Source organism: Protopterus annectens, chromosome 2.part0 (assembly GCF_019279795.1).
Source record: "Protopterus annectens isolate FY-2018-M chromosome 2.part0, PAN1.0, whole genome shotgun sequence".
Lineage (NCBI taxonomy): Eukaryota > Metazoa > Chordata > Ceratodontiformes > Protopteridae > Protopterus > Protopterus annectens.
The window spans coordinates 605684753-605702649 of record NC_056728.1 but is presented as its reverse complement, the minus strand read 5'-3'; the positions used below and the strand labels follow the sequence as shown (position 1 = coordinate 605702649).

Genomic DNA, 17897 nt, shown 5'->3' with positions numbered 1-17897 from the left:
GGTTGCATAAATTGTATTGAGGGTGGCATATGGATGGACGTGGGTGGGACTTGCTTCTTGTGCATCCTATAGGTTCATAATAGGTTAGTAGGCAAATGGCCTTAGGGTCTTTACAAGCCTGGCCAAGTTATACCTGTGTTCCCTAAATGACATTCGTTAGATGGTGTGTGATCAGCACAGACTACCCTTGTCTGTGAGAGACATAGGTGCCACCCCCCCCCCCCCAGGTTACAGTTGAATAGTGTCATTGAATATGTGAAGTTGTAGCTTATTCCAGAGGAGTGGCAATATCTGGTAGATGTCAGACTCCAGCATGTTCTGTTAATGTCACAGGCTACGTTGAGATCCCTGGAGCTAGTGACGTTTGTTTTGTTTGATTTGTGGATGTGCAGCATTTCCATTAGGAAATTAGAGTCAGAGACTGCTCTGTAGGCCAGGCACAAGTCACCTCTCAACAGCCTGTAGGATTATAGAGTATGACAGGGCTTTCAGTCTTTGCATATAGGTCATGTATTGGAGGCCTTGAATTTTCTTGGTGAGAAGCCTCTGTGGTCTCTCCAGCTGCTGCAAGTGCCTAATGAGGTGCATGCAAAAAGGGAGCATTGTATGCTATTAATGATCTGATGAGGGTCGAGACAGATGAGGTACAGCATCCTTAGTCTTGGATGCGATGCTCTTTCTTATGAGACAAGCAATGTAGAAGGCTTTTCTTACCTCTGTGGACACATAATGATTGGAGTTTAGATCTACTTGTATTCCCAAATCTTTGGATTTTATTTTGTTTTATTGACCTGAATAATGTCACATTCCTAAGGCTTATTTCCTCAGAAAAGCCAGAATCTTACTGAATAAATGAGAGTTGCTCAGGATCATCTTTTATTTAATTTATTTTCTAACCAGATCCATACCTTTGGGCTTTGTTAACCAGGTAAGTAAAATAATATTTCTTAGCCACTGAACGGCTGCAGGGAAAATGCAATGTACATAGACAGTTTGGAGTTGCCAGCCAAGCTTTACATTTTTTTTCAGATGAGGGAAGGAAACCAGAGTACCTGAAGAAACTCCACACCAACATAAAGGGGACATGTGGACCCCACCAGCAATACTGAGCCAATATGTTGTTAGTTCGACATTTTAGACTTGGAATAAATTATTTTACACCTTTGATTCTGCTTCTGCCTGACATCGTTCTTCAGGTGTACAGGCTTCCAGCTTATATCATTATTTTTCAGTTACTTAAGAATCTTTAATCTGTAATATAAGAAAAGGTTATGATAACTACGCAGTAATGAATTAAGAAAAAAATACATGTAGTTACTTTTATGTATATATCAGAAGGCTGTTTACCTGTTTTTATCAGAAGGCTGGGATGTTAAGCTGTTGCTAAGATGATGTAACTCAGGAAAGATAAATATACAATTGAAAACTGGCAGGTTAGCCCCTGGAGGGCTTGAGTACCCAATGGTCAGCTGGTCTAAGTCAAAGGGACAGCATGTTTTTTTTTAACAGTTCACTGCCCTCTAGCAGAGGCTACAAAGCAGGAAGTGCTAATTTGTAGAATTAAAGGGAAAATAAGCTTCCTGTACAAGGGATAACCATTCTAAAGGGATGGCCATTCTAAACCGTTCAATGCTTCTCTTCAGCCCTATAGTATAGAAAGCAGAGTGAGAAATCCATGTTGCTGTTGTGAATGTGAATATCTTGTGCAGTCAGGTGACTGGGAGCAACCCCACCAAAAGTTATTTTTGCACCAGTGGTGATTACTACAGCAAATCTGTCATAAATGAGATATGAATTGGGGTGACTTAAAATTTTGAAGAAAGGAAGGGTACATGTCCTAAGTCCATTTTTTTATAATTTTACTGATGACTGCGCATACCTTTCAACCGCCCAAGAGAAATTATATTTTGGTTGATGATTTACCTGTTGGTGCTTGTACATAGGAGGAAATTTTACTGAATGGTTGTTTAGGGAAAATCTTTCATTTTGCTGCCTGTGCATACATTACATTGAAGGGCTCACTTGGGTGAATGCTTCATTTTGGTGGTTGTACATACTAGGAAATGTTACACGTGTTTCGTTTGGGTAAGTGTTTAAGTTTGGTGATTGTGAATTCCTCAACATTCTACTGAAGGGGTTGCTTGAATGAAGTGTTCATGCTGGTGGTAGAACATACTAGGAAATGTTACTGAATGTTACTGAAGGCTTGTTTGGTAAAACATCTTATTTAGATGCATATATACCTGGACATACTAATGAGGATGTTGCTTGGGGAAATAATTAATTGTGTATCAGGGAAGTGCTTGTGCATACATGGTCTGACTGCTGAAGTGACCGCTGGGCAAAATAGTTTATTGTGCCATTTTGGTGCTTGTGCATACACAATGCAAACAACTGGAGGGGTTACTGGGGAAACATAGAAATTAAGTCTGAAAATTACATATGGTTACATTACTTAGAATACATCATAGAAATGTAATTGTACTGTAATATGCCAGCATATAAGACATCAGATACACCACTGACTAATTAATAGTGTAATGTAAAATAAGCAGACAGTAAATCACTTCTGCTTGTATTATTCTATCTGTGATTAGTAGTTGCATGAGTTAGATAAAATTTATGACTTGTTGACAACTGCCAGCATGGAGCTACCATATTTGTTATGCATTTTTCCTGGCTTTGTTAGTCATGTGTGGAATTTAGGTGGGAGGAAGGGCTCAGTAATATTTAAGTGTTATACTATTTTACTAAATTACTCAGGTGTTTTCCTTACTGATAATGAGTCTGTGTTGCACAACAGCTGCACAAGGTAATATAATGAATGCCTAATTTAACAGGTTATGTGCAGCAATTATCACCTTTGTCTGAGCATGCATAACTTTGCAGTACTGAAAGGAAGGTCATTATCACATTAGCAATAAGTGCAGTTACAATACAGCAGTGAGTTATTATCACTTTTCAGGTAAAAGTGTCAGCTGCTGTCACTGTTACTCACATAATAAGAAGTAATTATCACTGACGAATACACAAGCCAAATTGTGTTTTTTCTCTGTAGTCACTGCAAGCCACCCCCTCCATTCTTCATCAACTAGCTATCCTCCAAAACCTCTGATGTTTTTTCCTGTATATCTATCTATATATATATATATATATATATATATATATATATATATATATATATATATATATATATATGTATCTATGCATATGTGTGTGTATATCGATATATATGTATGTACATAATGCACTTGCACATATACACATACACACATGAATATCAGTATGGCAGTGGCCTCTCTTGGGAGATAGGGTGATGCATCTGCATACATTGTCTGCAGTTCATTTAGAGGGGATTTACATGTGTCCTTTGTTATAGGTTCATAGGTTAGTACTAAGCTAACTGCCCTTGCGAGCCATTTTAAGCCTAGCCAATTATCCATTGTGAGACTCAAACCCTGCACCTTGTGTTTGTAAGGCAAACACCTTAACCATTAGGCCACCGTCCCAACCCCTGTGCATACATTGTCTGTAGTTCAGGTGTAGTAAATGTATGTAGGTCAGGGCAAGACCCTTTACATTAGCTCCCCCCTTTGAGTCCTTATGACCATTGCCGAAAGGACACATGTAAATGGAAAAGGCAGAGGTAAGGCAGAGTGCTGGCACTGCATGCAATCAGGAGTAATTGCTGCTACCAGCAGTCTGAGTGGGTAGCCAGCACAGATATGGGACACTTCAGACACCCACGGCCTGAAGTCCCGTGCCTGTCCTAGGCATATTAGTGGAGTGGCAGTCCTTTCCCTGCTTTTTATCTTTACATGTGCCCTTTCTGTGCCCCCTTGTCAGTGTTGTGTGTAATTTTGTGTTTTCACGGGTGGTAAGTATGTACCTCCGCAGTGTCATCACCACTTATGTACCTTATGAAAAGAATAATGCCCCTGTGGAGAGGAGTGAAGATATGGATAGTCTAACCAGGTAATACATTATGATATACCTATATATGTACTTTTACAATAGATCTGTCAAACATCAGTAGTAATCTGTTTGCATTTTCTTTGCTGTACAGGTTTGTCCACCTTCTGACACTGACATGGCTTCATGACCAGGAGAATGACAAGTGAGAGTGTGGGTATGTGGCCATTCCTACATTCACTGGGCTGCCGGCCATGCCTCCGAAAAATGAAAACCAGTACAACTTGAGCTTCTCCACATCCAGTCTGAAGGTATACCGGATTGCAAGAAGAGGTATGCATTGGAGCAGAGTACTGCAGTTGTTGGAAGAAAAGTGTTCCATCTACCATGAGCCCGACATCCTTGTGTTGCACATTGGAGGGAATGATGTCATCAGTCAACCACTGGAAGGCTGCGGTTTCAAATCAGAGCAATTTTTGAACACCTGCAGTCGTGGTGGCCACGTTGTCATTTTGTGTGGTCAGACATAATTCCTCGACAGATGTGGAAAACAGCAAACTGTCAATGGGCAGTGCACAAGGCCAGACGTTTACAGAATGGGTTCATGCATGGCTTGATACACAGGGTTGGGGATCTACAATCTGTCTTGACAGCACCACCACAAAAGATGTTCACCTGTTCAGAAGGGATGGCGTTCACCTAACTGAGGAATGCATTGCCTTGTTCTTGACTGACCTCCACAATGGCATGAGGAGAGCTATGCAGGATTGGCAATATGCAGCTTGTGAGAAGAATGGAAAACACCCATGACCAAGTAGGGACCAGTATGGTAAGTAAAACTTTATTATGAAATGTGTTGTTTGAAATATATTTTTATGAGTTTGGCAAATAACTATGGTAAGAAGCTGGTGAAGATGCTGAAAAAGAACAACTGTTTTAGGAGAGTGCTAGCATGTACAATCAAATATGTATTGTATGTGTATATGTATAGCATTGATAGTTCCAACATGTAAAAGAATTGGGCCCGTATGTTGTACACATGTGCAGATATCAAAGTTTGTTTGGAATTAGGTTATGGAAATTATGATATTTTTTCATAATTTGGTAAATAATTTTGCAAGGGAGCATCTGAATGTGCTAAGTAATACCTCATTTTGAAGACAGCACTGATAGTTCTAACATGGTAAAAGAATGGTGCCTGTATGTTGTACTCATGTGCAGATATCAAAGTTTGTTTCGGACTTAGGTTATGGAAATTATGATTTTTTTCATATTTTTGGTAAATAACTTTGCAAGGGAACATCTGAATGTGCCAAGTAATACCTCATTTTAAAGACAGTATGGCTGGTTCCAACATGGTAAAAGAATTGTGTGTGTATGTTGGACATGTGCAGATATCAAAGTTTGTTTTGGACTTAGGTTATGGAAATTATGATTTTTTTTTCATATTTTGGTAGCTAACTTTGCAAGGGAGCATCTGAATGTGCCAAGTAATATCTCATTTTGAAGACAGTATTGCTGGTTCCAACATGATAAAAGAATTGTGCCTGTATGTTGTACTCATAGGCAGATATCAAAGTTTGTTTGGAATTAGGTTATGGAAATTATGAATTTTTTTCATATTTTGGTAAATAACTTTGCAAGGGTGCATGTCAGTGTGCCAAGTAATACCTTATTTTGAAGACAGTGTTATTCCTTACAACATGGTAAAAGAACTATGTCTGTGCATTCTACACATGTACATATATCACAGTTTGTTTAGTCTTGTACGATTATGAAAATTGTACATTTACAATACTTTTCATTATTATGCCCATATCTTTGCAAGGGAGCATGGTGATCACACAAATGATGCATCATTTTGAAGCTGACATTCAGATGCATAACTTCTACACTGATATGTAGGCTCTGTCTGTTACAGGTGATGAGATATTATGCTTTGTTTATTAATCAAATATAAAAAATAATATATTAATCATATTTATGTGAATATCTACAGAAAGGAATATCACACAGTAATGGTTAAGGTATCATTTTAAAGCTGACATTCATATTAGCAAATTACATTCAAATTGTATGGGTCTGCATGGGACATTGACCAAGATATTGTGCTTTGTTTTTCCAAAAAGGTAAAATATATGCACAATATCAGCATTCCTTGCCAAATATTTAATAATGACTTTGATATACACTGTCAACATTTACACTGTTGAAAAGGTCAGTGTCTGCTGAACAACTTTCGCGTTTACATTTTTAGTCTAGCTCTTACAGTTAAAGAGTTATGAACATGTGTTTTCTGTATGGATTTACAAATGGATTTTCTGAAAATGAGCTCAGGCTGCACTGTTATTCCTATGGTGGAATTAAGCAGGCATCCTTTCCTGAGCTGCTCCGGAGTGAATGAGTTAAGCTTTTCCTATAACAATAGAGTATTATAGAAAATGTGATAACTGAGTATTTTTAGAGCTGGAGTTAACTGTTTGCATGAATTATGAAGGAAAGGTTGGTCCTCTATTGACTTTAAACCAGGCTTCATCTTTGAGAACTGATTAGCTGAGCACTTAAATATTAATAAAACCAAAATATTGGAAGGCTTCAGAATAATGTAAAAAAGAAAATATTGCCAAATATGCAGTTGTTTAAACCATACACACACACACACACACACACACACACACACACACACACACACACACACACACACACACACACACACACACACACCATAATTTTGCTCTTTAAAAATGCAAGATGCACTTTATCTATGAAATACGGTTATGTGTAAAAAATCAGCTGTCCAAGAAAGTCATCAAGATGTTTTTAAGATTTTCTGTCTTTAGTCTAGGTTTGATGATTTTATCTAATATTCCAGGGGCTCCCACCTTTGCTGAGTTCACTTTCAGGCTTTCTTTAATGTTACAATATCTGGCCTGTTGTATGTGTTATGAACTTGAAAATCGGACTGAGTTACTGATGTGTCAATAGCATTTATGTGAGTCACCTATCTGAATACTTTACAGTACTCTTTCCTAGGTCATTTATCTGTGTGACTTTATTTTACTAGAGAAGTAAATAAATAAATACATATACAGTGCTCTGTGATTAGAATGTGATTTCCATGGTGCATCTGCAGATGGCTGAGATTAAATACTTCAAGCATTTATAGCCCAAGGCACATGATGCCATAGAACACAACACTGACTGCCGTTTTCCATAGGAAATCACTGCTGGTACGACTTATATGTGTGCATTGGCAGTGATGCCTTTCTTTTGGGATATTTTTGGGATATTTCTTCTTTATGCTTTAAGTTGGTCTGACCATGGAGAGAGAGAGAGAGAGTGTGTGTGTGTGTGTGTGTGTGTGTGTGTGCGTGTGTGTGTGTGTGTGTGTGTGTGTGTGTGTGTGTGTGTGTGTGTGTGTGTGTGTCTGTGTGTGTAAACTGGTTGGCTGGGCTTTCTGAATTTGAGGTATTGCTTATACAGGTTGGGTGACTTGTCCAGGGTATAGAAGGCCATCTATAGATGACCAAAAAAAAGTGTGCGATTGTTTTGGTTTGATCATTGCAGACAGAAGTAGTATGATTTTTGTCCTGTTTGATATTATCTTTAGTTTCATTTTTAGGTACTTAAAAGCTTGTAGATTTATTTCAGTTTTATTAGACTGCCAAGTTTACCAAGCTGTGTTCCTATCTTTCATTCATGTTTTGGTTTGGGTGGATAACTGTGGAGAAGGTGTGGTCTTGTAAATTAGAAAGGTTGCACTGAAAAGGGGAGACTGCTTCATGCAGTGTGATGTAGAATAATGTGTCCCATTTGACTGCTTTTAGGGCTATAGTTATGGTGCCTCTGTTAAACTTAGATAGCATTCTTGTATTATTATACTTGTATTGTTTTGTATATTAGTGCAATTCCTTCATATCACAGTCCTGTCCTAGTCTAATATTTTCTTGGTACTGAATATTTTATGCTTTAAACATTGCTTTCACACATTGATCAAGACCAAATTTCATTCTTATATTTTCTGGCAAAGTTTTAACCACTTGCATTTGTGCTTTCAACTCTTCATCTAATGAACTATATAATTTTAAGTTATCCAGAAAAAGTAGATGAGAAATCTTTAAGCAAGTTTGTTTCCTGGGAGCCACATTACCACCAAGACCTAATATGTTAATTAAACAACTTAATTATTAAGGGAAAGACAAAACAACAGCAGTGGCAAAGACTCAGCCTGGAATATTCCTGTTTGAATTTGTATGCATAGGATAATAAATTGCCCTTTGTCATGGTTTATTTGCAGAGTTGTTTGACTTTGCCACTTTTTCATTGTCTCTGTAATGTAATTGAGCATTCCAGGATGTATATTATTCATCTGTAACCACTCTTTATCCATGAATGTGGGATACTGCCAGATGTTTTTTTGCAATCTTTCTATGTCATACTCAGATTATTCCTCTTTTTACAATTCTCAATTATAACTTTATTTAGCAACAAATAACCCTTTGTTCCATTAGATTTTCTTTTATTACTCGTCTGTGCTATTGTCATGATAGAGTTTTCATCTAAATGGCTATACACTCTGTCTACATCAATTCCACTATATAGTTTGTACATTGTAAGAAGACAAGTTACTGGTCTGTAGTTTTTAGGATGGCTTACAGGTTTACTCTTAAGGAAGATTTTCATTTTTCCTGTGGTTAACCAGGTTGGTGTTTGTTTGAGATGAGTATATAGGTAATTCTTACACAGGGCTAAATCTTTGTGTAAAGATGTTAAAAATTTTAGCCAGAAATTAAGGACTGTTTCGGGGTCTTGAGTTTTTTTTCTGTTTAAGAGCTTTTCTTAATTTTGTTTCAATTTTTCTGGCCATCACTTCATCCTATGTCATATCCTGAACATTAAAACTTTTTACTGTTTATTTTACTTCTTCTATCCATTTGGCATCTTTATTATGTTCTATGGGGTCTTCAAATATATTTCTCCAAAATGTGTCTGTTTCTTCTTTTCTTCTTTTTTTGGTGGTGTTACTATTCCTTGTGATTTGTGTTCCAATTCTCTGTAAAACGTTATTGGGTCCTCAGTGAATTGCTTATTTTGCACTTTTCCTTTACATTTATCTGTAAATCTTCTAAGTTTTTCTGCCTGTGCTGACATCTTTAGTTTATTATTTCCAGTAGTGTCCCATAGATCCTGGTCTCTTCTGATAACCTGCATTGCTTTTATCAGTTTGTCTTTCTAAGTATTTTTGTTGATCTGTTCGCCCTTCTATACTTTTCTAACAGAGACACTTCTTGTCCTAATTTCTTTACAATTTTCTCTGTCCAGTGCTTCCATGATGACATTTTATTTCTTCCCTTAGTGCTGTACATTTTTTGGTAAGACTTTATCTGTTTTTAATTTAGCTGTACAGTAACATATCCTATTAACTTCTGTTATACCACATGAATTTCTCTTAATAGTCTTGATTACTGTGTTAGTTTTATCACTTATAACATTCTGGGTCTTATTTACTTTCCATAATCTATTCCTTTCATCAATCTTAGTATTATGCCCATCTGTATTAAATCAAGCAACTCTTCTCTTAGATCATTTCTTCTAAACTGAGAGGACATTCTTTGCTCTGTTTCCTGTCGGCATTCTATATAAAGTCCCAGCCCACCTTCCTGTGACATATTCTCCTCAGCCGCATCCTGTGTCATCCGTTGCTCTTTCATATGGGAACTCATTGGCCCATCACTCCACAACGTTGACTGCATCAGAGTTTCCACTTTATCCTGCTCCTTCCCTTGTTGCAACTCCAAATTAATGTTTGTACCGGTTTCCTACTTAAAGGGCATCTTCATGAGGCAAGTGATCATATGATTCCCATTCCACCTGTTTCTCCCTAATTTAGGACTGATTGTTCCATCGTGCTGTGACATTACCTGAGTTAGATCTTCTACACTAAATCCTTCACTTTGCAGGTAATCCATAACTTCAGTTTCTATTTCTTTAACTTCTTCATTACTAATTCTCTTTTCTACTTTCCACCTTTGTTTTCTTATTTTTTTTTTTTTTGTATTTTGAAATTTTCCACATCTGGATGCTTTTGTCTGTATTTCTCTTCAAATATCTTTAGTACTGCTTTTTTGTATTGTTTATTTTTGCTTTCTCCTTTGCATAAACATTGCACCATATCAAATCTATTTTTCTTTCCTATGTCCATATTTCTACTTCAGGTGTTTCCTGCTCTACCTGTTTCTCCTTAATTTGGGGACCTATTGTTCCATTATGCTGTGATATAACCTGTCTTAGACTTTCTACACTAAATTCTTCACTTTGCAGATATTCCATAACTTCTGCTTCTATTAGTTAAACTTCTGCTTTATTAGTCTTCTGTTCTACATTCCCACTTTTTGATCTCATTTTTTGTGTTGTGAAATTTTTTATACCTTGATGTCTCTGCCTGCATTTCTCTTCAGTTATCTTTGGGGCTGCTTTTTTGTCTTGATCAGTTTGGCTTTCTCCTTTGCATAAATATTGCACCATATCAGATTTTTTTCCTTCCCATGTCCATGTTACCTTTCAAAAATTTCTAGGTTTTGTTCTTTATATTTTCACACTTCCTGAAATTCTTCTTTTTCCAAGTGGCTTAAACTTCCTTTTTCTATGTAATGTTTTTCATAGGACTGTTTTATTAATGAGCATAAATTAGCATTTGAACCTTTTGACAGTTTTTCTTGTGCAAATATTTTTCTTTCTTGTAACATTTCCCTTAATATTTTTGAATATCTTCTTTCAGGAAATTGTGGGCTTCTTGCATAATAGTAACAATACATAATTTCGGCTTTATCCTCAATAGTCCACTGTATCATCTTTATGGCTCCATTTTGGCTTGTCAGTTTTTGTGTTTTTTTATGGACTACTGCTTTTATCCCCTTTGCCTGGCATAACTCTTTTTTTAATTTCTCCGAATCTTTTGGGTTTCTAATACTATGACGGCAATGGACCCCATTCCTAAATCAAAGTACAATTAAAGTTCATGAAATTAGTATTATTTTAGTCTTTGATGTCAGCCAAAAGTGCTCTTCGCAGCACCCACAATGTGCCCAGTAATGACTCCTTCTGCAATTAATATGGGGTTGCATGGATTGGTAACATATCTAAATACAATTGTAGATTATTTTTTATAAGCCCCGTTGCTCCTACTACTATTGGAAATGTCGGAGTATCTTTCTTCCACATTGCTCTCATTTCTGCCTGCAGATCCTGATATTTTATGACTTTGTGTCTCTCTGTACACAAGACACTGTAGTTAATGGGTGTGGTGATTTCAATGATCAGTGTTACTTTTGTCTTCTTTTCTTGGATGACTATATCTGGTTTTCTAGTATCTATCTTTTGAGATGTTGGTAATGGATGATCCCATGTGATATAAACTTCATCATTCTCTATGATACTTTGTGGCTCATGTTTCCAGTGTTTTTCAGCCACTTCAGTACCATAATATTTGCACAATCCCCACTGCAACAGTCTCACCACATTATTATGCCTTTCAGTATACAGTCCTTCTACCATTAGTATGTCACAACCAGCAGCGTGGTGTGTGACTGTTTCCAATTCAGTTTTACAAAACCTACATTTGTTTGTTTCTCCCACATGTTCAATGGACTTTGTAAACCAATGTGTATGTAGCTCACTGTCTTGGGCTGCCAATATTAACCTTTCATTTCTTAGTTTGAATTTGCCTCTCTTTAACCATCCATGTGTTCATTCCTGATCAACATGAGGTTCTTCCAGAAGTTTTCTACACTTGAAACTATATTTTTTGCCTTCTCATCTGGTCCTTCTCCTTATAATCTTTCTTTTGTTTTTTTAGCACATTCAGCTGCTGCCTGATTTCTATCCACTTTTGGTTTGATTTCCATTCCTGCTTGATGCTGATATGCTTCTGCTAAATTTGCTAAATTAAGTAGGGAAGTCGTTTTAGATTTATTCTCCTCATGTTTCAAAACTTTCACAACATTTGGGTCTTGCAAGGTCAGCAGATATCTGTAAATATAATCAAGTTCAAGGAGTCCCATCCCTCCTTCTGATCAGGGAACATATAATCTTGGTATGCACTGATTTTAATAAATCATTTGGTGAGCATGAAGCATCCTTCTTGTTTTCCTATCTAATCTATCCAACATGTTTTGGGTCCAGTCAGTCACTCCAAAAGGGTAAGTTAGGACAGGAAGAGCAAATTGGTTTATAGCTTGAATTTTGTTCCTAGATGTCAGTGCTGTTTTCAGGGTTAATTTAAGTATTTTGAAATATCCCTTACTAAGTTTTCTTTGCATTTGTTTGTGTTTTATTGTTGATCCTTCTTCAATTTCCAAGTATTTATACACTCCCTCTTGCTCAAGTTCTTTTATATCACATTCTTGTCCCAAACTGATGTTTTCCTGCTTTAAAAGTTGCTTTTGCACATTTATCAAGACATAATGACATTCTTATATCATCCGAAAAAGTTTTGACAACTTGCAGTTGTGCTTTCAGTTCCACATCTAATGAGCCATACAGTTTTAAATCATTGACAAAAAGAAGATGAGAAGTCTTTACACTTTGTTGTTTTCTACAAGCCAAATTATAGCCATGGCCTAAGCTGTTAAGTAGACAGCTTAATGGGTTAAGGGCAAGGCAAAATAGTAGTGGACAAAGAGTCCCCCTGGAATATCCCCCTTTGAATTTTTATCCCTGGGATAATAATTTCACCTTTATCATGGCTTAATTGCAGAGTGGTTTGCCACTGTTTCATGGTCACTGTAATATAGCCGATTAGTATAGGGTGCATCTTATACATTTTTAAGCACTCTTTTATCCATGAATGTGGGATACTATCAAATGCTTTTTTGTAGTCAATCTATGCCATACTTAGATTCGTCCCCCTTTTTACAGTTCTCCACTATGACTTTATTTAACAAGAAATGATCCTTTGTTCCATATGCCTTTCTTTTATTGCCCTTTTGTTCTACTGCCATAATTGAGTTTTCTTCTAAATGACTATAAACTCTGTCAGCATCAATTGCCATGTATAGTTTAGATGTCATCAGAAGGCAAGTTATTGGTCTATAATATTTAGGGTAGCTTGCAGGTTCACTCTTAAGTAGGAACATTGTTTTTCCTGTTGTTAACCAGGTTGGTGTCTGTCCAGGGTTGCCTATAAATAGTTCCTCAGATGCTTCTTTTTCCAAACAGATCAAGGTTTCTTGATCTATTTACTGTATTTCACAAATCTGTTGTATTAAAAAACACAAATTTTCATTTGAAGCTTCTTACAGTTTTTGTTGCGGAAGTATTTTTCTTTCCTCTAATTTCTCTCTTAATCATTTTGTATATCTTGTGTCTGGAAATTATGGGCTTTTTGCATAATAGTAACAATACATAATTTCTTTCTTATCCTCAATAGTCCACTTTATTGTCTTTATGGCTCTTCTTTGGCCTATCAGTTTTTGTGATTTTTGTGGACTGATACTTCCTTCTACAATGGGGGGGGCATCCTCCTCCTGGGGCTGGCCTGACCCCATTGTAATAATGTTTTCATATTCTGAGGATTTACACTGTCTTCTTTTCCAGTCCTGGCACCGGTGCGGCTACCAGGATTGGGCACTTTTTTTATCGTGGGTCTTGTGCACCCAGCTATCTTTTTTAGTTTTTGACCTACTTCTGCCCATGATATATGCTATATAAATACAGTCTATATATCAGTGTCACCTTGGTGAGATTTTGTAAAAACAGTGTCCGCCTCGTGAAGGTACTCACTAAGACTTGAGGATGTTTCAATTTCAGCTACTCTCCATTGTTTGCTGACTTTTCATCTCTCCATTCGGACCCAAACTCCATTATAGGAATTTTGCTGTGTCTTCAGCAATCTAGTACCATTTTTTCCAGTCCTGGCACCAGTGCACCTGCCTGGGTTGGGCACTTTTTTATCCTGGGACTTGTGCTGTCTTTTTAAAATTTTAACCTACCTCTATCCATGATATATGCTATATAAAATGCAGTCTATAAATTAGTGTTGTGTTGTATTGTGAGATTTTGTGAAAACAGAGTCTGCTATGTGAAGGTACTCAACAAGGCATGAGGATGAATTCAGTCATAACAATACATCTCTCCCAGATGATTTTATAATTTCTCCATTTTGACCCCTCCTGTGAGAGTAGTGATTGCATTACAGATTATTAGACTATGGTCCCTTAATTCATACTTTAAAAGGAAATATTAAACAGGGTAAGTAATCCTTACATAGAAAGTACAAGAATATACTTCCTTACAGGTCATGACAGAAAGGTCTTAACAGACCAGTCAATCCACCCAGTAAACAAATAACAACAAATAAATGTGATTTATATACTATTAAATTAATTCCTCTAACTTCTAGGTGTGCATTACTAAACTGCGTATTATTTCTTTTTCAGAATCTAATTAACATAAACAACATTCTGAAACAGCTCTTGCTGGTATTCCCCCATTTTTGCTTGGGAAGAGGGCTCATGGATATGGCAAAAAACCAAGCAGTTGCTAATGCCTTCACTAGGTTTGGTAGGTACACAATGATTTAAAATGATAATGAGGTTTATTTTAAGTTACATGTTTGTAAATACTTCTAAATAGTATGTCTTGCTGCTGCTCTGTCTCTCATCTGTGTACACGTGTGTGATGTTATGTGAGTATGTACATGTGTATATTTCTGTCTGTGTTTGTGTGGGTTATACCTTTCAACTGTCCAGATTTTCACATAATGTCCAGATTTTTGCCTCATAGTTTTGGTATATTTCTCAAAAAAATATGGTTTTCTGGTAAATCACTGGCAAATCATTGAGGACTGAAGTCAGAAAATAATGGCAGACAGTTTCAAACTTCATACCCTTCAGAAAAGTCATACTATTGCAAAACGTGTTATTCTACCAACTTTCTAGGATTGTAAGAGCAATATTTAAAAAGTGTCCTTATTTTTGTGCCTTTGTCCTCCATTATTTGTGGCTTTGTCCAGATTTCTTGTTCTAGAGTCTGAAAGCGTGTGTGTGTGTGTGTGTGTGTGTGTGTGTGTGTGTGTGTGTGTGTGTGTGTGTGTGTGTGTGTGTGTATGTGTGTGTGTGTGTGCATGTGCAATGTTCTGAATATGTGTCTATATGAGTGTATATTACGTAAATAAAGTCACAATTTTTTTACATATTTTCTAAACTGTTATTCACCAGTTTCAAAAGAGATCAGTTGACAGAAGCAGACATGGAAAGATAATTATTTCTCAGAATGATTTTTCTTGCTAAGCAATTCCTGTTTGACTTAGGACCAATTTAATGGGCAGACTGAAAAGCAAATTCAAAATGCAAATTTATTTATTTATTTTTTAGTTTCATATAGTATAAGTAAAAATATATGGCAGTCTTATTTGACTGTGATGGCTCTTTAGATGAAATTTAATAATGGCATATATATATATATATATATATATATATATATATATATATATATATATTTATGCACACATACATATGTATGTGGTGTGCGTGTGTGTGTGTGTGCACACACGTAACACTGGATAAGAACCTAATGAAAACAATTTCTTTCTGATGTACATGTTGCAAGTAGAAAAGATGATGTTATATTCCAAGACAAAAGCACATGATTATACAATCTAGCACGATGTGCAAAAGGATGCCAGCCATATAAAAATCCTGAGCTTTTTATAAACTTATTATGCGTTTACATGGCGACAAAGCCAGAGAGGCAAGATTACGTTGGTTTGGACATGTGCTGAGGAGGAATGCTGGGTATATTGGGAAAACGATGTTAAGGATGAAGCTACCAGGTAACAGGAAAAGAGGAAGGCCTAAGATAAGGTTTAGGGATGTGGTGAGAGAGGATATGCAGATGGTTGGTGTGACAAAGCATGATGCAGAGGACAGGAAGAAATGGAAACAGATGATCCGCTGTGGCGACCCCTAACGGGAACAGCCAAAAGAAGATGATGACATATGTACATTCTGCCCAACTGTCCATCCTATCCAATTTATAGCACAACACAGCACTGTACCTGCAAGTAAAGGCTCAGAACAATGAACAATCACATAATTAAACATCATTTAGCTTATGCTTAGGCCATTTTGTACAGTGCACGTGACCATATTGCACATGTTACCAGGTATTTTGTTAGTTTGTTTGTTTGTTTCCTTGTTTCTTTCTTTCATTGAATGATTTACAAATTCAACCTGGGCTGTAAGAAACTCACATAACTGTAGTACATAGGAAATATTGAGTGAGAAAGAAATTTAAATGAATGAAGTATGCGCATTGTAAACAGACTTTAACAGATGTATAATTATTGAAGGCTACGTTTATATAGAACACAGAAAATATACACAGATTTTTACTTCTTTCTGTTTCAGAGATAAAAATGAGATAGGAGAGGAAAATATGAGTTTGAAAGAAGTTTAAACTTGTAAGTGGAAAGAAAAGAGGACAGATAAGGAAGGAAGTGACGAACTGGTTACAGTTGGTTGGCAGGGTGTTGCTTCATATTGCTGTACAAGACTGATTCTATGGGTGCCATTCTAGAGCTGTCAGTGGTTTTCATCATCCTTAGTACCTGCAAAACATATGTGGCTGTTAGTTATATAATTCTATTAATTACATATATGATTGTGCATTTTTTCAGTGTTTTCTATTCATACAAGAGGAATATATGACTGGTAGACCCTCAGGTTCTGGAGCTCTTTCCCATTGAACCTGCCAAGCCGATGGTGATGGAAACTTTATTGTAACTTTTAATTATGGCAGAACCTTGTCTCAGACCAGATAGCTAAACAGACTGGAAAGTTAGAAGTTTGCTCCCACATGTGGAATAACTTGCATTGTTATAATTTCCAGTATCTCCATGATGTAATGCATCTACTGTAGTTAGCTACACTGATCATGTTTGATAGTGTAGTGTGTATATTGCTTTTTAACAAAGCATGCCAAGCAAACCCTCTCAGCCAGAGACAAAGCCTGGAAACTTTGGGAAAAAAATGCAGGACTACAGAAAATGAACTAAACTATAAAAAACTTAGAAATGCCACAAAAAAACTTATCATAACTGATAAGAAAATCTATTTCTCCTCTAAACTCTCCTCCCAAAACACAAACCCTAAACAATTCTGGAAATCTATTTCCTCCCTTCTGAATCCAGGTAACATTCAAAATCCAACACCAACTCCTGACAAAAACCCTCTCCAAATAGCCCACATATTCATTAACCACTTTATTGACACCATCCAAAAACTAATCAAGGACTCACCCTCTAAAATAAATCCCATCTCTAGCACTACCCCCACTGACCGCCATCCCTTCACACAAAATTCACCAGTTAATTCATCTTTTTCACTCCAACCCATGCCCACATTCCTAATTCTTAAATTACTAACCAAATTAAAACCCTGCTCACTCTCTGCTAATAATACTTACAACTAGCAGCCAAGGCTATAGCTTACCCAGACAGTATTCTTATTAACCACTCCATCAGTGAATCATATGTCCCCCTACTATGGAAAAAAATCCATTATTACCCCACTTCATAAAGGAGGTAATGCCCATGATCTCTCAAACTACTGACCCATCTCCATTCTCTCCTCACTGTCAAAAATCCTAGAAAAATGTATCCAGACCCAACTACTCGATCACTTCATCAATAATAACCTCTTATTTCCCACACAACATGGGTTCCGCCCAGGCCATAGTACTACCTCAGCTTTACTCTCCTTTACTGATATTGTGAATAAAGCTTTTGATGCTGGTTTACCCACTTCAGTACTTCTGCTACACCTCTCAAAAGCATTCGACACCGTATCTCACCCTAAACTTTTGCAACAGCTAGACAAACTGGGTTGCTCTCAAAGCATAACATCCTGGTTTTCCTCCTACCTAAGCAACAGACAACAATCAGTTAAATGGCAAAGCCAACAATCGGACTACCTTGCTAACAAAAC

The 17897-nt window shown here is 36.7% G+C and overlaps 1 protein-coding gene across 1 annotated transcript in view; it reads left to right on the top strand.

The window, feature by feature from the left end:
• LOC122792759 (phospholipid-transporting ATPase ABCA1-like) overlaps positions 1-17897 on the top strand; it is a 2266772-nt gene that overhangs the window by 1885922 nt on the left and 362953 nt on the right. Inside the window, exon 38 of the mRNA XM_044060333.1 lies at positions 14349-14472. Within this exon, the coding sequence (XP_043916268.1) occupies positions 14349-14472 (124 nt within the window). The remainder of the gene's footprint in view (positions 1-14348; positions 14473-17897) is intronic.